Source organism: Lathamus discolor, unplaced genomic scaffold (genome assembly GCF_037157495.1).
Source record: "Lathamus discolor isolate bLatDis1 unplaced genomic scaffold, bLatDis1.hap1 Scaffold_253, whole genome shotgun sequence".
In the NCBI taxonomy this organism is placed as follows: Eukaryota; Metazoa; Chordata; class Aves; order Psittaciformes; family Psittacidae; genus Lathamus; species Lathamus discolor.
This window is the reverse complement of record NW_027069282.1, coordinates 3,379-25,493: the sequence shown is the minus strand read 5'-3', so window position 1 is coordinate 25,493 and position 22,115 is coordinate 3,379. Positions and strand designations below refer to the sequence as shown.

The window sequence follows — 22,115 nt, the reverse complement described above, 5'->3', positions numbered from 1 at the left end:
CCATGGGGTGGGGGGGGACCCTGGCTGCCCCCCAAGTTGGGGGGGGGCTGAGGTTTGTGTGTGTTTTGTGGTTCCCCCCCCCCCATGAGTCCCAATGTGAGATGGGGACTGAAGTGGGGATGCAAAGGTGGGGGGGGGACACAGGAGGGGACATCTATGGGGGGTGATGGACCCGGCTCTGATCCCCATGGGGGCCATGGGGAGGAGCCGCATCCTTGAAGCCTGGTACCCATAGGGATGGGTGTCCCTGGGGGCTGGTACCCGCTGTGGCCCAGGTCCCCTGATGCAGTGGCTACTGGGGGTGGTGGCTCTGATGGTGACAGGTCCAGAGCTGCAGTCCCCCATTGTTGGTGGCCACAGGGCTGCCATGTCCCCATTGCTGGTGGCCACCACGGTGCTGTGTCCTCATTGCTGGTGGCTACCACTGTGCCGTGTCCTCATTGCTGGTGGCCACCATGGTGCTGTGTCCCCATTGCTGGTGGCCACAGGGTTGCTACGTCCCCATTGCTGGTGGCCACCATGGTGCCATGTCCTCATTGCTGGTGGCCACCACGGTGCCATGCCTGCATTGGTGGTGGCCACCACGGTGCTGTGTCCCCATTGCTGGTGGCCACCACGGTGCTGTGTCCCCATTGCTGGTGGCCACAGGGCTGCTATGTCCCCATTGCTGGTGGCCACCATGGTGCCATGTTCTCATTGCTAGTGGCAACCACAGTGCTGTGTCCTCATTGCTAGTGGCCACCACGGTGCCGTGTCCTCATTGCTGGTGGCCACCATGGTGCCATGTCTGCATTGGTGGTGGCCACCACGGTGCTGTGTCCCCATTGCTGGTGGTCACCACGGTGATGTGTCCCCATTGCTGGTGGCCACAGGGCTGCTATGTCCCCATTGCTGGTGGCCACCATGGTGCCATGTTCTCATTGCTAGTGGCAACCACAGTGCTGCATCCTCGTTGCTAGTGGCCACCACGGTGCTGTGTCCCCATTGCTGGTGGCCACAGGGCTGCTATGTCCCCATTGCTGATGGCCACAGGGTTGCTATATCCCCATTGCTGGTGGCCACTATGGTGCCCTGTACCCATTGCTGGTGGCCACCACGGTGCTGTGTCCCCATTGCTGGTGGCCACCACAGGGCGGTGGCACCTCCTTGGCACTGGTACCCACAGTGATGCTGCATCCCCAGAGCTGGTACCCACAATGAGATGTCCCCAATGGTGATGGATTCTCCCCCCCGCCCCGCACTGTTCCCACCGTATCACCCCCAGGCCTCGTAGGGGGCACACGGGGCCACCCCCTCCCACCCCCCCCGACCCCCCCATCCCCATCAATTTTCCACAAAACCCACAAAAAAACCCGATTTTTATTAATTTTTGCTCTGGTTTATTCTGTTGCGGGTGCTGGGGGGGGAGGGGGGGGGACGCTCCTCTCCCATTCCCCCCCCCCCCCCGCCTGCTCCATCACCCACAACACGGGGGGGGGGGGGGCTTTTTTGCCTTTTTCTTCTTTTTCTCCTCTTTTTTTTCCTTTTCTTCACATTTTTTTGCCTTTTTTTCCTCATTTTCCCTTTTTTAACAAGGTTGGGTCTAACTCTAGGGGGGGCGGGGGGGGGCAGGATTCCATCAGGAACATAAAAAAAAGCCCCCAAATTGGGGACAGGGGGGACAGGGGGGGTTTACTGTAGAAGAGGCGTATTTACAGGTATTAACATGCGGACAATGAGGTTACACTATGGGGAGTACAACATCGAGGGGGGGGTATAAAATAACGGGGGGGGGAGGGATAAAAAATAAAGGGGGGGGGTAAAACTTAATAAAGGAGGGAAATAAAACACCCCCATGGGAAAAAAACCAATAAAAATCCCAAAGAAAGGGTGAGTTTAAGGCGTAAAAAGTGTATAAAAAATAACACGGGGGGGCACAGGGGGGTTGGCCCCCCCATGGGTCTATGTACAGGCGCCCGGGGCCGGCAGGCACAAGGCAAAGCGAGTGTGTGTTCCCCCCCCCCCCTCCAGTAACAAGGGATCTGGGGGGTGGGGGGGGTGAAGGGAAAAGGGGGGGCCCAGCGGCTGCTTCTGCCCTTGAAGGGCCCCCCCCCGAACTAAAACCGCATTAAAACCCCAAACCAACCCCCCCAAAACGTTTCAAACCAAAGCGGGGGCCCTGCTCTCAGTCCTGGGGGGGGGCAGGGGCAGCGATGAGACCCCCCCTGCCCCCCCCATCTGGGGTGTTTTGCCACCCGGGGGGGGGCTCATTCCTGGTTTGTAGCAGCACCAAGTTCTTGGCCAATAAATATATATATATATTTGTATCCAAACCGGGGGGGGGGGGGGGGGGGAACGGCAGGACAAGGGGGGGACCCCCCCTTTGCCCCCCCCCCTTTTGCCCCCTCCCCCCCCAAACCCAAACCAAACCGCAGAGGTTCAAAGTGCTCCGAATCCGTCTTTGGGCATCACCAAACCTGCGGGGACACGGCCCCGGGCTGCGGTGCTGCGGGGGGGGGGGGGGGGGGGGGCTGCTTCCTCCTCCTCTTCCTCCTCAATGTTGGGGGTGTGGGGGGGGGATGATCCTGTCCGTGCCTTTTCCCCCCCCCCCCTCCTTTGCTCCAAGCCCTGCTAGATGAGGGAGATCCGTACGGGAATGCCGGGAGACTCCGTCCTCTGCGGCGAGTGCTGGCTGACGAGGTGCTCCACCACCGTGTGCTTGGACATGTGCTTCATCAGGTAGGTCTCCTGTTTGGGGGGGGGGAGAGGAACGGTCATTGATGGGGTTTTGGGGGGGTTCATGGGCAATAATGGGGTTTTTGGGGGGGTTCTGGGGGGGTTTCATGGTCAATAATGGGGTTTTAGGGGGGTTTCATGGTCAATAATGGGGTTTTGGGGGGGGTTCATGGTCAATAATGGGGTTTTGGGGGGTTCTGGGGGGGTTTCATGGACAATAATGGGGTTCTGGGGGGGTTCATGGTCAATAATGGGTTTTTGGGGGGTTTCATGGTCAATAATGGGGTTTTAGGGGGGTTCATGGTCAATAATGGGGTTTTGGGGGGGGTTCATGGTCAATAATGGGGTTTTGAGGGGGTTCCGAGGGGGTTTCATGGTCAATAATGGGGTTTTGGAGGGGTTCGGGGGGGGTTCATGGTCAATGATGGGATTTGGGGGGGGTTCTGGGGGGTTTCATGGTCAATGATAGGGTTTGGGGGGTTTCATGGTCAATAATGGGGTTTTCGGGGGTGGTTTTATGGTCAATAATGGAGTTTTGGGGTGGTTCAGGGGAGGGTTTCATGGTCAATGATGGGATTTGGGGGGGTTCTGGGGGGGTTTCATGTGAATGATGGGGTTTTGGGAGGGTTCTGGTCAATAATGGGGTTTTCGGGGGGGGTTCATGGTCAACAATGGGGTTTTGTGGGGGTTCTGAGGGGGTTCATGGTCAATAATAGGGTTTTGGGGGGGTTCTGGGGGTTTCTGGTCAATAATGGGGTTTTGGGGGTTTTTATGGTCAATAATGGGGTTTTCGGGGGGTTTCATGGTCAATAATGGGGTTTTGGGGGGTGTTTCATTGTCCTATAATGGGGTTTGGGGGGGGTTCTGGGGGGTTTCATGGTCAATGATGGGATTTGGGGAGTCAGGGATGGGGTTGGGGGGTTCTGGTGGGGTCTGGGTGGTGATGGGGTTGCGGGAGCCAGTGATAGCGGGGGGGCTGAGGGGGTTTTGGGGTGTTCTGGCATGCTTGATGGTCGATGGCATTTGGGGGGGTCAGTGATGGGGTTGAGGGGGTTCTGAGGGCATCTGGAGGGGGTTCTGGGTGGTTGTGGGGTGTCTGGGGTGTTCTGGGTGGGTTTTGGGTGTTTCGGGGTGTTTCGGTGGTGTTCTGGAATGTTTTTGGGGTGTTTGGGGGGTGCAATAGTTCTGGGAGGTTTGGGGGGCATTGTGGAGGTTTTGGAGTGGTTTTGGGGTGTTTTTGAGGTGGTCTGGGGTTCTTTGGGTGGTGGTTTGGGGGGGGTTCAGACGGCTTCCAGGGTGTTCCTGGGGCTGGTTCGGGGGTGTTCCAGGGTCTTCTAGGGTGTTTCAAGCAGTGGTTCTGGGCTGGTATGGGAGTGTTTCGGGGTGTTTTGGGGTGTTTCAGGGTGTTCTGGGGGTGTTTTGGGGTGTTTGGGGGTGCTTTGGGGTGTTCTGGGGGCATTATGGGGTGTTTCAGGGTGTTCTGGGGTGTTTAAGGGTAGTTTCAGTGCATTTTGGGGTCTTTCAGGGTGTTTTGGGGTGTTTCAGGGTGTTATGGGGTGTTCTGAGGGTGGTTGGGGGTGGTTTAGTGTGTTTTGAGGCCGTTTTGAGGGTGTTTTGGGGGTGTTTTCAGGGTGTTCTTGGGGTGTTACATGGTGTTTGGGGGTGTTCTGGGGGCATTTTGGGGGTGTTTCAGGGTGTTCTGGGGGTTTTTGGGGGTGTTTTGGGGTGTTCTGCAGGCATTATGGGGTGTTTCAGGATGTTTCAGGGCATTTTGGGGGTGTTTCTGGGTGTTCTGGGGGTGTTATGGGGTGTTCGGGGGTGTTTTGGGGTGTTCTGCGGGCATTATGGGGTGTTTCAGGGTGTTTCGGGATGTTTCAGGGTATTTTGGGGGTGTTTCAGGGTGTTCTGGGGTGTTCAGGGGTGGTTTTGGTGCGTTTCAGGGTGTTCAGGGGTGGTTTTGGGGTGTTCTGGGGTGGTTTTGGGGGTGTTTCAGGGTGTTCTGGGTGGTTTTGGTGCATTTCGGGGTGTTTCAGGGTGTTCTGGGGTGGTTTTGGGGGTGTTTCAGGGTGGTTTTGGTGTGTTTCAGGGTGGTTTCGGGGCATTCCGGGCGCCGGCTCTCACCGAGGTGTACGCGCGGGCCCCACATGCTGCAGCAATAGGCCTTGGCGTGTTTGATGGCGTGAGCCGAGAGGTGGATCTGCAGCGAGGCCGAGTCCGTGTACGCCCGGTAGCAGTTGGGGCACTTGTAGGGTTTGTCCTTGTTGTGCTGGCGCTGGTGGGACTGCGGAGTGGCACCGGGGGGGGTCATGGCAGCCACGACCCCCCCCTGCCCCACACTGGGGGGCTCTGGTGCCCCCAAATCCACCACCCCCCCCATCCTGGGGTACCCCCCTCCCCATCCTGGGGTACCCCCCCCATCCTGGGGTACCCTCCTCCCCATCCTGGGGTACCCCCTCCCCATCCTGGGGTACCCCCCCCCATCCTGGGGTACCCCCCAGCACTGACCTGGAGGTTGGAGAGCTGTGTGAAGGCCTTCTCGCAGCCGGGTGCGGGCACTTGTAGGGTCTGTCGCCCGTGTGGATGCTGCAGTGGGGGGGACACATCAGGTCATGCCCCACCGCTGTGGCACCAGGGGGCAAAGAGCACAAAGGGGCATGGGGGAGATGTGGGGCTGGAGGGGATGAACATGGTGGGGATGATGAAGGTGCTGGAGATGGGGAGTGCAGTGGGGATGAGGAAGTCAATGGGGACAATAAAGGAAGAGATGAGTGTGATGGGGATGAAGAAGGCGGTGGGGGCAATGAGCACAGTGGAGACGGATGAGCATGGTGGGGATGAGGAAGGTGCTGGAGATCATGAGCGTAGTGGGGACGATGAAGACAGCGCGGACAGTAAGGTGGTGGGAAGAGATGGGTGTGATGGGGATGATGAAGGTGCAGGAGATGATGAGTGTGGCGAGGATGGAGTGGCATGATGGGACAGACGGCCGTGGTGGGGCAAATGAAGATGGTGGGGATGATGAAGGCAATGGGGATGATAATGTGGTAGGGATGGATGAGCATGGTGGGGATGATGAAGGTGCTGGAGATGATGAGCATGGTGGGGAGGACAAAGGTAGTGAGGTCAGTAAGCATGGTGGGGATAGACAAGTGTGGTGGGGATGATGAGCATGATGAAGATGGACTGGTGTGGTGGGGATAGACAACCATGGTGGGGTTAGCAGAGGTGGTGAAGACCATGAACATGGTGGGGACTGTGAGCATGGTGGGGACGGCCAAGTATGGCAGGGATGAAGAAGGTGTTGGGGGCAACGAGCAGAGCGGAGATGATGACCGTGATGGGGATGATAAGGATGGTGGGGACAATGAAGGTGGTAGGGATGATGAAGGTGGTGAAGCCGGATTGGTGTGATGGGGACAGATGACCATGGTGGACTGATGAAGACGATGGGGATGATGAGCGTGGTGGGGATGGATGAGCATGGCAGGGATGAAGAATGCGGCAGGGATGATGAGCACCCTGAAGATGGAGGAGCATGGTGGGATGATGAAGGCGCTGGAAGAGGTGATGAGCATGGTGGGGATGATGAAGGCAGGGGGCATGATCAGCATGGTGGGGACAGTGAAGGTGGTAGAGACATGAAAGCTGCGTGAGGTGTCCCTGCCCATGGCAGGGGGTCGGAACTGGATGATCTTAAGGTCCCTTCCAACCCAAACCATTCTGTGATTCTATGATGAAGATGCAGGAGATGATGAGTGTGGTGAGGATGGATTGGTGTGATGGAGATGGATGAGCACAGTGGGGTCAACGAAGATGGTAATGATGATAAGCATGGTGGGGATGGATTGGTGTGATGGGGTCAATGAAGGTGGTGGAGACGTGAGCATGGTAAGGATAATGAGAGTGGTGGGGATGGATGAGCATGGCAGGAATGAAGAAGGTGATGGGGGTGATGAGAACAGTGGAGATGATGACCGTGATGGGGATGATAAGCATGGTGGGGACAACGAAGGTGGTAGGGATGATGAAGGTACCGGAATGATGAGCATGGTGAAGGTGGATTGGTGTGGGGGGGGACAGATGAGCACGGTGGGATTGATGCAGATGGGGATGATGAGCGTGGTGGGGATGGACTGGCCTGGTGGGATTAATGAAGGTCGTGGAGAAGTTGAGCCTTATGGGGATTATGAGTGCGATGGGGACAACAGGCATGGGGGGAACGGATGAGTGCGGTGAGGACGGGTGGCATGGTGGCAACCGATGCCCATGGTGGGCTCAATGAAGGTGATGACCACGGCGGTGGGGATGGCCGAGCACGGAGGGGATGGCGAAGGTGCCGGCCGGGGACAACGAGCGCAGTGAGGACAACGAGGGCGTCACGAGAGACGCGGGGCGCGGACCCCCACCGCCCCCCCCACCAAGGGAAGCCGGGCTCCGCGGCGCGCGGGGCCCACCGTGCCCTCACCGGGTGTGCTGCTGGAGGTGGGAGAGCTGCCGGAAGGACTTCTCGCAGTAGGAGCAGTGGTAGGGTTTGACGCCCAGGTGGATGCGCAGGTGCTGGGCCAGGTAGGAAGCGTTGGCGAAGGACTTGGAGCAATGGGGGCACTTGTGGGGCTTGGCCTCGGTGTGCGACTTGGAGTGGATCTGCATCTCCGACTTGGTGAAGAACGTCAAGGGGCAGACCTTACACCTGGAGGGGGGGGCGAGCGAACCCCGCAGGGACCGGCTGGGCTGAGGGGGGGGGGGGGCACCCCACCGGCCCCAATCCCCCCCACCCCGAGCGGGTTGGGGGGTGCCTACCTGTACGTCTTCCCCTCTTTGGCGGTCTCCCCCGAGGCCAGGATGGGATAGGGCACCACCAGCACCGGCGGTCCCGAGGGATTTTCCGCCTTGATCTTCTTGCGGCCCCGCTCGGCCTTGGGTGCCCCCAGCAAGCCGTGGCCCTGGATTGTCTTTATGGAGTCGAGGAGGGGGGGGCTGGTGATTCCTGAGATTAGGGTGGGCGAGGAGGCGATGAGGCGGCTCTGGCTGGTGGACGTGGGGGTCGATGGCGTGGTGGTGCCGGTCCCCGTGCTGGATTCCGAGGTGCTGACCGCGGGCGCACGGGATGCCAGCCCCAACCCTGGGGGGGGGGGGGGGGCAAAGAGAACACGTTGGGGGGGGGGGTGTTTCATTATGAGGGGGTCCCCCCCTGCTCCTCTCTCACTGCAGGGTCCTCAATAGAAGGGGCTGCCCCGCATGGGGCTTTACCTGTGACGGTGCTGGTGGCCGGCCGCGCGTGCAGGGCCACGTCGGGCTGGGGCACGGCCTGAGGGTGCAGCCCGGGGACCTGCTGCAGCTTGGGCAGGGACATGATGCCTGGCCACCATCGGCGGGCGACGGCGGCACCAGCAGCGGCTGCTGCGACGCCACCGACGTGGGGGGCAAGTGCGGGGGCCGGATCTTCTCCGCCATCAACTGCTCCTTGATCTTGTTGATCAGGACCAGGTTGTCCAGCTGGAAGACACCGGGCAGGGTCAGGGGACCCCCAGCCTTTCCCCTCTGCATCCCCTTCCCTGTGCATCCATCCCAGCCCCGGGTTGGAGCTGGGGGGGGGGGGGGGGGTCCTACCTGGCTGGGCATGGTAGGGGGGGGCGGCCAGAAGTAGGGGTTGTTGAAGCGAGGCTCCGCCATCCTGCAGGGAGAGATGGGAATGGTCATGGAATAGCACCGGGCACCGCAGGGACCCCATCTCCCGCATCCCCCCCTGCGGGCTTGGACCGCACCGAGCCCCAAAGACACAGCCCTGGGGCTCGGGGAGCAGGGAACCCCCCCCCCCCCCCAGCATCCAGGGCATTCCTGCCTGGAAGACCCCGGAACGCCAGCGAGGAGGCAGCTCGGCGAGGGGGCAGGGAGGGGGTGGAATTTGGGAGGAGAACCCCGGATCCGCTGCTCCTCCGGGGGGGAGCAGGGGGGTGGGAACACGGCCAGGGCAGAGGGCGAGCGGACGGCGGCACACGGGACCCACAGCAACCCTGGCGCGTCCGGCTGAGCCCCGCACCCGGAACGGGCCACGGGCAAGTGAAGGGACCGGCGAGAGCCACAGGCAGCTCAGCAGAGCCATAGAGAACCAGAGCGGAACCACAGCGGAAGCACAGCAGAACCAGAGGGGAACCATGGCAGAACCATAACACAACCATAGAGAACCATGGCAGAACCATAACAGCACCATACAAGAACCATAGCAGAACCATAGAGAACCATAGCAGAACCATAGAGACCATAACACAACCACAGAGAACCATGGCAGAACCATAGAGGACCATAGCAGAACCATATGAGAACCATAACACAACCACAGAGAACCATGGCAGAACCATAGAGAACCATAACACAACCACAGAGAACCATGGCAGAACCATAGAGAACCATAACACAACCACAGAGAACCATGGCAGAACCACAGAGAACCACAGCAGAACCATAACACAACCACAGCAGAACCATAGAGAACCATAACACAACCACAGAGAACCACAGCAGAACCATAGAGAACCACAGCAGAACCATAACACAACCACAGAGAACCACGGCAGAACCACAGAGAACCACAGCAGAACCGTAGCACAACCACGGCAGAACCACGGCAGAGCCGGCACAGCGGGCCCAGGGGGTTTATCGAGACCCTTCAACATTCTGGGGACATTAACTGGGAATTAACTGGGAATTAACCCAAAATCCACCTCTGGATAACAGGAAACAGCCGGGAGGGGACGGGGAGATGACGCTGCTGTGAACGGGCATCACCGCGCCCTGCGGTTGAGGGTCAAGTCCCCCCCAGCGCAATGCATCCCCCAGGATCCTGGGACCAACCAGCCCGGCGCCTCCGGCACAGCGCATCCCGAGGGCCTTCCGGGTGTCGGGATTGGTGGCAGGGAACCAGCAGCCGGGGAAACCGAGGTAGGGAGAGCCCCCGGGCTCCTCCGAACGGTGCCGCTGCATCCCCGAGCATCCCTGCTCCCCGAGGAAGCCCTCTCCAGGCTCAGTTTCGGGGCACGACCCCGGTGATCCGGCGCAGCGCAAGAACAGGCGCGTTTTGGGGTGCCCCGAACCAACGCAACCGCAGCTGTCGGCAGCACCGAGGAACGGGAACCGTTTCCATGGCAGAGCCCAACGCCAGGACCAAACCTCCCCTTTCCCACCTCAAACCGCTCCCCGGCACCTCCCGGCTGCCCATGCACCGAATTTCGGGGGTCTGGAGCAAAACCAGACCCGGATGCTCACAATAGAGGTTGGTTTTCCGCCTGTTTGCCCTCCATCCGCTGTATCCCCCAGCCTCCCTGCGGAAGCAGAGCTGGGAGTCCTGCTCCGGGATAGGGAATGCGCTTCCCCACGCGCCCATCGCCAGCTATCCTATAGTTATATACGGACCCATGCGCTGCCCACCCACTGTCTACCTATATATAACATGAGATCACTCGGGATGCGGAGCATTGGGAATGCTGGGGACAGGCTCCAGGCACCCCGGTCCGAACCCCACCGCTCCGGCGGCACCCAACGGTGTGGGAAACCAGGAAGAGGGAGCTATGATTAGAAAAGGGAGTTTTGGAGCAGCTCCCCAGCACAGAAGGTACCATGCGACCTCCCTCTTGTCCCTTCCCATCCATCCATCATCCATCCATCCATCCATTCCTCCATCCATCGCTCCATCCATCCACCCCTCCATCCATCCATCCCATTCCTCCATCCATCCCTCCATCGCTCCATTCCGTCCCTCCATCCATTGCTCCATCCATCGCTCCCATCCATCCCTCCATCTCATTGCTCCATCCATTCCTCCATCCATCCATCCATCCACCCCTCCATCCATCCATCGCTCCATCCCTCCAATCCCTCTCCCTATCCCAACAGCGCGCCAGGCTCCAACGGAGCCACCAGTGGCACCAAGAAGGATGCAAAGTGCCCACGGGGATGCAGCAGGAATCACTGTGACCAACTCCAGGAGCCGGAAGCGGGTGGCAAAGGCCCGAAGAGCGTTTTTGGGGAGGAAAGCACAAATATCCCACGTGCGTCCCTGCTCCTGCCCTCCTCCTGGGGGGGGCTTGTCAATGAATGATGGAGGGTTTGGAAAAGCTTGGACCTGCCCGGAAGAACGGGGGAAGGAACGGTCGGCGTGCCAGAACCAGCGGCAAAAGAAGGCGAAATTCCCTGTTCCTGTCGCGATTTGATGCTGGAATGTTTCACTGGAGAGAGCGCAGCGGCTGCCCCCCTCCGGGGCCGGGATGGCTGGGGGGGGAGCGGAAAGCAGGTAGGATAAACATGAAAATCTATCTACGTAAACCCTCCCCTTCTCCTATGTTCTCAGCTAACTATGAAAAATGGGAAGCTGACATGCAGCAAAGGGAGGGAAAAAAGGGAAGAAAATCCATTAAAATGGAAATGATGAGGGATGGGAATGCTGCAGCGCGGCTCTGCTGGGCTGGTGGGGGGTGTTGGGGCTCTCCCTGCACCCCAGTTTTTGGCTGAGCAGGGGGAACCCCCCCCCCTTGGTACCAGCTCTCCATTGGCACCGAGCATTCTCCTGGGCAAGAGCAAGGGAGATGCCGAAGGGGTGTCCCCGAGGGATGCAGGAGGCAAAGCAGCCGCCGAGCGCGCGGGGATGCCGAAGAGGAAGCGGGAGGATGCAGAGAGCCGCAAAAGCCAGGGGCTGAACCCCGGATTCCCGCAGCACCCATCCGAGGACCGGGATAACGGCGGAAGCCGGGGCGAGAGGGGGGGGGGGGGATGCTGAGGTTTGGAGTGGGGGGGGACACGGGGGGAACGGGGATGGGGGACGCCGCCGGTGTTTTGGTACTCACACAGGCTGGCCTCAGGAGCCAGGTGGCCGCAGCTGCCTGGGGAGACGCGTCGAGGAGGCTCCAGAGTGATGGGAGAGTAGATGATGGCACGGGTGGGCACGAGCTCACTACAGCAACTTCCTACCCAACTGCCGCTAAGTCAAGCTACAGTTCTCTAGGGAACGCCTCTACCTTGGCAGCCCTCTCTGTCCTCGCCTTCGCTGAAATAAAAAGAAACAAGAGATTTCTTTTCTCACGGCACCGCCGAGGGAAAACGGGGCCGCTCCCGGGGCACGGCGACGCCGAGGGCAGCGAGCGAGCACCGGCAAACGGGGGTGTAAAAGGGGGGGTGCTTGGAAACGGGGGTTGGGGGTGATCGGACAGCCCGCAGCGTCTTGTCCCCGTCGCCCCTCCCCGTGCCAAGCGGCGCGCGCGCAGGAAAGCCGATGCGAGCGCGGCGGGTGAGAGCCAAGCGGGGGTGCGTGCCCCCCGATGCCTGCCCCCCCAAGCACACGCTCAGAGCCGTGGGGCAGAGCGGGGATGGTGACAGACCCACGTCCCCACCGCCACCGGGTAAGGGCAGAGCCTGGGTCTGCTCCGCGCCGTGCCTCAGTTTCCACCCCCCACCATCCATAAGGACACAGCCCCTCTGTCCCCCCATAAGGACGCGCTCGTACAGCCTCCCCCATTACACCAATGGGTTTGCATGGAGCGGGCGGGTTTCCAAAGGGAAAGCCAATGCCCCTCGACCAAAAACCCCCATCCCAGAGCCGCGGCCACCCATCCCAAAGGGACGAACCCCCCAAAGCAGAGGGCGCAGAACGCAACGGGCGAGACCCCGAACCCCCCCCCCCCCCCCAACCCCATCGCTCGGGGAGGGGGGGGGACACACACAGAGCGCGCGCCAGAAGAATTCACCCAAGATGGAACCAATTAAACACACACCCCCCCCCCCCAGCTTCCGCCCCCCCGAAGGGGCCGCTCGCTGGTGGCTCTCCTGCGGTTTTCCAGCCAAATCCAGCCCCAAGGAAAACCCCATCCTGGGATGGGGGTCCCCGCATGGGGAAGGTGGGGGAGCGCAGGGATGAGGAGCCAAGCAAAGCCGAAGCCGGGGAGCACCAAAGAGGGGGGGACCATGGAGATGCTCCTGGAGGATGGGGCTCAATCAGTGCCCGTCCTGTCCCGTCACCCACAGGCACACGGGGACACCCCATAGGGAAACCTGGTGCCCGTGGGGTGATGCTCGCGCTGAACACAGGGCATCCCCCCCCCCCCATCAAAACACACCGGTGCTGGTAACGTGCCCCCCCCCCCCCCCCAAGCCCCTAAAACACACCAGCAAAGGCAAAGCCAGCACCCCACAAACCAGACAGATCGGGGGTGGGGGGCAACCAGCCCCCCCCATAGCAGCCAGGAGAGCACCCATGGGTGCCGGCGGGTGGGGAAACAGAGGCACGGGGTGGGGGGGGGGTCACCCCGAGGAGACACCGAATCCAACATGCACTTGTCGTGACATCACACTCGCCGACCCCAAATCCACAGTTTTAAGGGAAAAAACAGTAAGGGGGGGGGGGGGGGGGGGGAATGGGATTTGAGGGAGAAAAGGGAGATTTTAGGCCCATCAATCCCCGTCTCGCACAACAGAAACCGCAACCGCTCACACTGCGAACCCACAGAGGGGGCCCCCCCCCAAAACCCACCCTTGGGGCGGCCCCCGCTCCTCCAGCAACACACCCACACCTAACCCCCGTGGGGTGGGGGGGGGCACGGAGCCACATCCGTGCCCGTTCAGGGTGTAAATGGGTGCCTATGGGGGGTCATGTCCATCCCCGTGTCCGTCCCCCCCCCCACCCAGCATCTCCCCATAGCCCCATGCCTCACCTCTGCGAGTACTGGCGTTGCTTGCCCCTTATCCGCGTCCATCTCCAGCTCTAGCTGAGACCGGGGTGCCGCACGTGGGGCGTTTCTCTATGGGGGGGGAGGACAAAGGGGGGGAGAACTTCACACACCCCCGAACCCACCGCCAGCCCCCGGCGCGCCAGATCCCGCAGCGGAGGAAGAAGAAGAGGAAGAGGAGGAGGAGGAGGAGGAGGAGGAGGAGGAGGAAGGAGGAGGAACAAAAGCGAAGCGGCTCCGACCTACCCGACCCGTGGGGACGTGTGGGGGTTTTCCCTGGAAATAGGGGGGGGAAAAAAAGGGGGAAAAAACACACCAAAAAATAGGGAATAATAATAATAATAATAATAATGATGATGATGAAAAGCGGTGTTTTCGGTGGGGTTTTTTTTTCTCGTGAGGATGAGGGATGCGGAGCTGGCTGGAAAATCGGGATCGAAATCCATCCCCTCGGCAAATCGCACGCTGGGAGGGGCCCCAAAACTTTTTCTCCCCCCCCCCCCCCCCCAACAATCACTTTATAATCTCCATAGGCCTCGGGGTTACAAACCCAATGGGTCTGACCAACGGGCACGGAGAACCCCCCCCAAAAGAGCATCCTCCGACCTTGGAGGAGAGAGGAAAAAACCCGAAACGCCAGCAAATGAACCCATTCCTGGGTTAAAACCTTCACACACGCGCACACCCCCCCCCCCCCCCCCGGGCCCCTGGTGTGGCCTGGGGAAGATCATGGATGGGGATGGGATGCGGGGGAAGATCCAAAGGGGATGATGGGGGGGGGAGCTCGGCGGGCACCGAGCTTTGGGTGCTCGGCTTCGGGCTGTGCCGCATTCCTGCCAAAACGCCATGTAAAAACACAGCCCCCCCCTTCCCTTTTCCCCTTCTCCTTCTCCCCCGTTAAACCCTTCCAGCCAGCGAGACAAAACCGGTTAACGCGGAAAGCGAGGAAAAACGGGCTTAAAACCATAAAAATCGAGATTGAGAACGCTAACAATCACAACAACCGACCCCCCCCCCCCCCCCTCCCACGCGCTCCTGCTGCCACCCCCTGCAAGGAAAAAGCCGTGAGTCCCGAAAAATCCCATAAAAAACCCCATAAAAATCCCTAAAAATCCCTAAAAACCCCGGAAAAGCCATAAAAAACCAACACCCGGCCCCCCCCAAACCCATGCAACATCCACAAGAATAGGTACGTTCAGCCGCAATTAACTTTTCCATTCGACCATCCAGAGGGAGCGAAAACCGGAGAAAATCCAGCAAAACCGGGTTATTTTGCCTGGATGTTGCCCCCCCCCCCCCCTCCCCCTTCCTCCCTCCTCCTTTTCCTTCTTCTTCCTCCTCGAATGGGGGGGGGTAAAAGGAGGGGATTCGGGTGAAATAACAGCGATTTTTCAAGCAGCAGAGGTGCAAAAAAGGCGAACTTTGCCGTCGAGCGAAGTTGAAACCCTCAACCTGGGAGGGGAGCTGGGGGGGGGGGGGGGGGCTTTTTAAGCCGTTTTCTCCTCGCATTTCGGTGCTTTTAAAGCCATCAACGGATGGGGATGGAGGGGGGTTAAGGGAAGGGGGGGGGGGGGGTTGGCCCGGCCTGGATCCCCATCCCCATCCCCCCCCCCGGTGTTTTTTCCCCTCTCCCCCCTCCCCCCCACCGCCGCCTCTCCCCACATTCTCAGACGGTTTTATTAAAATTCGCAGACAAAAAGGAAAACAAAAATGGCAGAAAAAGGAGCGGGGCCGGGGCCGCCGCCATGTTCTGCAGCGCCGCGAGCCGCGGGGGGGGGTGGGGGGGGGGAAGAAACAACACATACACACACGAAAAGGCAAGAAAACCCGCTCCAAAACACCCGAAACCGACCCAAAATGCGACGTGAAATGAAAAAAGGGGGGGGGGGGGGACGGGAAAGCGCATACAGAGAGAGAGGGGGACCCCCCCCCCCCCCCGAGGTGAAGGAGGGGTGAGGATAAAGAGACACTTCCTATACCAACAGCCATGCTGCCGCCGTTCCGCCGCTCCGCCGCACCGGGCAAGATGGGGCGCCGGCGCCCCTGCCCCCGCCCAGCCCCGCACCGGCCCCGGCCCCCGGCCCCGGCCCCGGCCCCGCACCCGTAGACGGGAACGGCACCGCCTTCCTCCCCCCCCCCCCCCCCCCCGCCGCGGGGGCACGGGTGCGGGAGATCGGCGCACGCACGCACCCGAGCGCCCCAGCGCCGCAGAGCAGCGCCCGATAGGGACCGCGGGGCTGGGGGTGAAATGGGGGGGGGGGTGTATAGGGGTGTACGGGGCACCCCTATAGCGGCGTCAGCACCCGCATAACCGCGTCAGCGCCCCTAGAATGTGCCCAGCACCCCCATAAACTGTCTCAGCACCCCCATAACAGTCTCAGCACCCCCCATAACTGCATCTCAGGGCCCCCCATAACAGTCTCAGCAACCCTATAACTGCATCAGCACCCCTATAATGTCCCAGCACCCCCCATAACTGCATCAGGGGCCCCTAATAATGTCCCAGCACCCCCATAACAGTCTCAGCACCTCCATAAACAATCTCAGCACCCCCATAACTGCATCAGCACCCCTATAATGGTCCCAGCACCCCCCATAACTGCGTCAGTCCCCCTATGACTGTCCCAGCACCCCCATAACTTGTCTCAGCATGCCTATTAACCACATCAGGACCCCCATAGCTGCATCAGGACCCCCCATAAATGTTCCCAGCAGCCCTCCATAACTGCATCAGGACCCCTGTAACTGTCTCAGCACCCCCATAACCACATCAGGACCCCCATAACCACATCAGGACCCCTATAACTGTCTCTACACCCCCCATAACTGTCACAGCACCCCCATAACCATATCAGAATACCCCCCCCCCCGCAGTTCCAGTTCCCCCTCCACCCCCCCAAACCTGAGCCCTCTCCTGGATCCCCTCAGCCCCCCAGGGTTCTCCCCCTGGTTCCTCTCAGCCCCCCCATAACCTCCTCCTCAGCACCTCTCAGGTCTCTTCAGCCCCCCCCCCCCCCCCCCAGTTATCCTCAGTCCCCCACCCAATCTCCTCGGCCCCCCGTGGTTCTTCTCTCAGCACCCCCAAATCTCTTCCTGTCCCCCTCAGCCCACCCTCAGGATGTCACCCCCCCATCTTTGGCCCCTCCAACCCCTTTGGGGGTCCCCATAGACCCTCTGGTACCTCTCCCACCTCGGGGTCCCCCCCCGGCACCCCCCAGGCCTCCATTCCCATTCTCCTCCTTTGGGGAGCCCCCTTGGTTGGGATTTAACTGGATTTATCCATTGGTTTATATCCCTGCGTTCCCATCGCAGCGCCTCACCCCAGATGTGGATCCAGCCCATAGGGGAGGGAAAAGGGGGGGCAAATTCCATCCGGTTCCCCGCCGTCCCCCCCCGTGCTCCAGGGAATGACGGCGCGTCTGAATTTATAATGTGAAAATAGGTAAAAGAAAGGGGGAAATGGGATTTATTTCAAGTTTTTCCCAAAGGAAAAGGGGGTGGAAGGAGAGGGATGCCCTAAAACCCAACACCAAGTGATGCTTCTGAGAACATTGGTGGGGAATAGAGAAGGACAAGGAATGGGGATGGGTTAGGATTGGATGAATGGGATGGGTTGGGATGAGTTGGGTTGGGATGGGGGTGAGGATGAGGATGGGATGAGTTGGAATGGGATGAATTGTGATGGGGTGAGGATGAGGACGGGATGGGTTGGAATGGGATGGATTGGGATATGGTGAGGATGAGGGATAATACGGCATGTATTGGGAGGAGATGGATGGGGGATGGGTGAGGATGAAGACAAGGATGGGATGGGCGATGAATACAATGGGTTGGGATGGGATGGATTAGTTGGGGATGGGATGAGGTGAGGATGAGGATGAGATAAAATAGGATTAGGATGGGAGAAGAGGATGGGTGATGGGATGGAACAGGTTGGGATTGGGATGTGGTGGGGAAGAGGATGGGATGGAACAGGTTGGGATTGGGATGGGGTGGGGAAGAGGATGGGATGGAACAGGTTGGGATTGGGATGTGGTGGGAAAGAGGATGGGATGGAACAGGTTGGGATTGGGATGTGGTGAGGAAGAGGATGGGATGGAACAGGTTGGGATTGGGATGGAGGTGTGGGGATGAGGATGGGATGAGTTGGGTAGGAAGGTGGTCTCCATCAAACTGTGGACATCCCTCCTTCCGTGTCCTAGGATCCTCCCGGTTTGGGATGAGCTTCCAAGAGGTTAGGGTTAGGGTTAGGGTTAGGTCTCCATCTGCAGTGTGCCCCCCCCCGGTCTGGCCATGTCCCCAAGGCACCACCAGCCACACCCTGGATCACCTCCATTGCCCAAACCTCTTCCCATCTCGGAAGGTCCTGGATCCGTTCATTATGGATACCCCCACCAGCAGCTCCAACCCCCCCCCCCCGCCCCCCCAACCCAGGACACTGGGAGAGCCGGGAACATCCCGGATCTTCCCCCGATATCCCTGATGCCACCAACATTCCCCCTTGGCTGGGTTTATTCCCATTGGCGCTTTCACTTTTCCTGCCGGGGCTTTTTGTGCCCACGATGATGCAAGCGGAGGTCGGGAATCTCGGAAGCATCCTAGGAGATTGCTCGTTTGTTGGGAGATGGGGTTCTCCAACCCCAAATCCGCACCGGGGGACACGGATGGGGGGGGTTCCTCCAAGGGATGGTGAACGTCTCCCGGATGGGATAAGCAGCGCTCCAGGGTTTTGTTCCAGCTCTGCGCTGGGTGGATTTAAGTCTTGGGTGTGGGAATGGGGCCCCTTTCCTGGGGAGGTGGTTGGTATGCAGGGATCAAGGGATGAAATCATGGAATGATGATAAACCCGCGCCCGGCTCCATCCCGGGATGCAAACCAGAGGGGAATAGCGCGAAAACCACGGATCCAAGGCTGGGGTTGCCCCCGGCATAGATGCGACCGCGATAAGGAGGAAGGGGGAGGCAGGAGCAAGGGGGGAAACCCGTGCTGTAAATCACTGCTGTGGGGCTCCGGTAAGGCTTTGGGGCTGATGCACCTGCGTGATCCCCCCTGGCACCACGGCTCCTTCCCATCGGCATCACCGGATCCGGATGGTGCTTTGGGAACCACCCATCGGGTTGGGTCCATGGAGAGCAACCAGGGGTTGTCCCCGATGGCAAAAACGTGGGCCCACCGGGCTTTCCTTGGTATCCCCAAAGTCTTCATCCCCCGGCTGCGGGTCAGCGGGCAGGAAATCCTTTGGGAAACGCTTCTCTGCAGCTCCTCCATCCCGTTTCCTTCCCGAGAAATCCCTCGGTTTTCCATATAAAGCTGGTGGGGAACCAGAGGAGGTTCCCCCACCGCGGCTGATGCGGCATTCCCCGCTGCCGGATGGGGGTTAATCCTCATTCCTGACTTTTCCAGGTTCCTGAACCCAAAAAAGTGGGGTTTTCACCCCGGATCCGGTGGTGGGAAGTTCTGGGATGTTTGGTGGCAGGGAAAGAGAAGCAGGAGGTTCACGAGATTCCCGGCTCCTGGAAGCGGGCGCTGAGGGCTCTAATGAGGTAATGACTTAATTAGAATTAATTAGTTACTGTTTGCAAAGCACACGAGGAGATGAAAGGCGCCGGCGTGGGGCGGCTTCCCGCGCTGGCCTTCGTGCTCCCGGTGAATCCATAAGGAAAGGGAATGCTCCAACCGGGATGAAACCCCTCCAAGAGGGAGGTCTCCACCAGCAAAGGCCGCTGCCGGCATTCCATGGAAGCACGCACGCCGCGGGGAGCACGTCCCGGCGTGCCCATTCCCGCCGGCAGCGCCGCTCCATCCCGGCCCGCGGTGAAGGGAAGATTCCAGCATGGATCCCCTCCGGCAGCGCCGGCACACGCGGCGCACGTGGCAACGGGACGGGTTTGCCCTGGTTTTCCATGCCCGGCGGCGCTGGCCTGGCATGCTGCTGCGGCACGCCGGAGCCGGGATGGATGCATGGAGGGATGCGTGGAGGGATGCATGGAGAAGGGCTTGCGTATCCCTCTAGAATCCCAGAGAATTAAGGCATGGCGGGGCTCCCGGCCTCACACTGGGGTTACTGGGAGGTAATGGAGCCAATTAAAATTAATGAACCGGGATTAACTTCCCTGTTTGCCCCCGTGGTTTCCCTGCATCACCTCATGGGATGCGTCGGCGGCGTTCCCGATGGGGGTCCATTGGGACAACGCTCTCACATCACCCCCATTCCCCAACCACATCAATGAATAAACCCATTAACGACCTGGAATGGGCCCCCCCCGCCCAGCCCCGAGCCTGGATTTGGGGTGAAAAAGGGGGATTTTGGTCTATCTCCATCGGAGCTGGCTCCATCCCTGTTGTCTGATGGTTTCATTTCAGCCATTCCCGGTCCCCGGTGGGTCCCCACGGGGGAGACCAGACCTGAATTCCTAATGCAGGAAAAACAAGCAAGGAAAAAACCACCAACTCAAAGCCATGTGGGTTTATTATTTTAATGGGGGGGGGGGGGGCTTTTTCCAAGCTTTTTGGGCCTGTCGGGAAAAGGAACAAAGTGGGTGGTTATTCCCTGAAAGGAGGGGATGGGATAAGGGGGGATGCCCGGGTTGGGGTAGGAAAAAGGGGGGGTGCCGGCAGCCGAGAGCTCAGCAGTTTGTTCCCTTTGGCTCCGGACCAGCGTTCCCGTTCCGCCCTCCGAAATATGCAGCTTCATTCTCCACCCCAGGGAATTGCATCCCCATCCCTGTGCCTCCGTCTGCCCGGTCCGCTGCCTCAATACGGGATCAATGGGGACCCCCCAGGGGGTCTTTGGGGAGGGTAAAGCCTCGCCATGGGGCAGCCCGGCACTGGCAAAAGCCCATTGGTGCCCATAGGTCACATAGGTCCCCATAGATCCTTACAGGTCCTTTAGGTTTCCGTATGTCCCCACAGGTTGCATATGTCCCCTGCAGGTCCCCATATGTCCACAAGAGGTCTCTCCATATATCCTATATAGGACATCCATAGGTCCCCATAGGACCCCACTGGTTGCCACAAGTCCTTACAGGTGCCTGTAGGTCACCATAGGTTCCCCCACTTGTCCCAGAGGTTCCATAGGACCCCCGTAGGTCCTATAGGATTCCCATAGGGTCCCTGTAGGATGCCACTGGTTGCCACAAAGTCCTTATAGGTGCCCCGTAGGTCCCCCATAGATGCCCCACTTGTCCCATAGGTTCCATAGGACCCCATAGGTCCTATAGGATTCCATAGGTCCCCCATAGGATGCCACTGGTTGCCACAAGTTCCTTGTAGGTACCCCTTGGGTCCCCATAGATGCCCACTTGTCCCATAGGTTTCCATAGGACCCCATAGGTCCTATAGGATTCCATAGGTCCCCCGTAGGACGCCACTTGTTGTCACAAGTCCTTATAGGTGCCTGCAGGTCCCCATAGGTGCCCACTTGTCCCATAGGTTCCACAGGACCCCCATAGGTCCCCCATATGTTCCCCACAGGTCCCATAGGTCTCCACTTGTCCCTGTAGGTCCCTACAGGTCCCCATAGGTCCTCACAGGCTCCACAGACCCCTGTAGGTCCCCCATATGTCCCTATAGGTCCCACGGGTCGCCCCGTGGCCCAGTGTCCCCCGTGACAGGGGAGATCCCCCGCTGACACCCCATCACCCCCAAACTTCTCTTTAAGTGATTTTTGGCCAAATCGGTTCAATTTGGGCTAAAACTCGGCCGTTTCCGCAGCAGCCCCCGGTGCCAAGCATCGCCCCCGGCCCCGAGGCCCCCCCAGCGCTGCCCGGCCGGAGGAGGGGTCCCGACACAGCTGGCGCGGAGGTGGCACCACGGAGCCCCCGAGGGCCGCGGCGCCCCTTTAAGAGCCCCCCCCACCCGCGGCGCGGGCGGTGTGTGCGCTCCGGTGGGGCCGCGCGCCGCGCGCGGGGGACAATGGGGCGGGGCGGGCGGCACCACTGTGGCTGCGTGGCGGAGGGGGCGGGGAGGCGGGAGCGGGGGGGGGCGGGCAGGAAGTGCGGCGCGGCCCCCGCCCCCTCCGCGTCTCTCTCACTCACCTCCCCTCCCCTCCCCCCCACACCCCGTTCCCCGTCGCGGCGGGGGCCGCTCCGTGAGGGCGGTGGTGGGACCCGTGACCCCCACCCCCGCCCCCCATCCCTCCCCCCATCCCCGGGCAACCGGCAGGCGCACCGGCTGGGTCTGAGGGCAGCGGGCACCGGGCACCGGGAGGGAGGGAGGGGGGGGGTGGGGCGGGTCTCGAACCCGGGTCCTCTGCCGGGAGCTGGGTTGAGGGGAGGGGGGGTCTCGAACCCGGGTCCCTCCCGGTGCAGGCCTCCGCTCCCCTGGGTCCCTTCCCAGTGCAGCCCTCATCCCCGGCCCCCACGTTGCAAGCCCCGTTGCAGACCCCCCCCCCCCCCGCCTGCCCCCGTTGCAGGCTCGTCCCCCGGGTCCCCCATTGTCATCTTCATCCCTGGTGCCCCCCCTGTTAAACCCCTCTCGGGCTCCCCCCCTGTCACCTGCACCCTCAATCCCCCCCTCACTGCACCCGCCGCGGTTCCCCCCCTTGCATCCTGATCCCCCCTTTCCCTCCCACTGCATCCCCCAGCGGCTGCCTGACCCCCAGCTCCATCTCCTCCCCCCCCCACCACCCAACCCATCGTTGCATCCTGAACCCAATTCCACCCCTTACAACCCTCGCAGTCCCTCTGT

General features: G+C 60.5%; 1 protein-coding gene across 1 annotated transcript; it reads right to left on the bottom strand.

Moving 5' to 3' along the window:
• Window positions 1-1,356: 1,356 nt before the first annotated feature.
• Window positions 1,357-15,452, bottom strand: LOC136006499 (zinc finger protein 362-like). Its single transcript, XM_065664532.1, is given in 11 exon segments — window positions 1,357-2,727; window positions 4,837-4,851; window positions 4,853-4,996; window positions 5,221-5,258; window positions 5,261-5,298; window positions 7,181-7,405; window positions 7,516-7,837; window positions 7,966-8,070; window positions 8,073-8,211; window positions 8,326-8,389; window positions 15,407-15,452. Coding segments are annotated over 10 exon segments (1,206 nt in total). The 5' UTR covers window position 8,389; window positions 15,407-15,452; the 3' UTR covers window positions 1,357-2,610.
• Window positions 15,453-22,115: the final 6,663 nt, after the last annotated feature.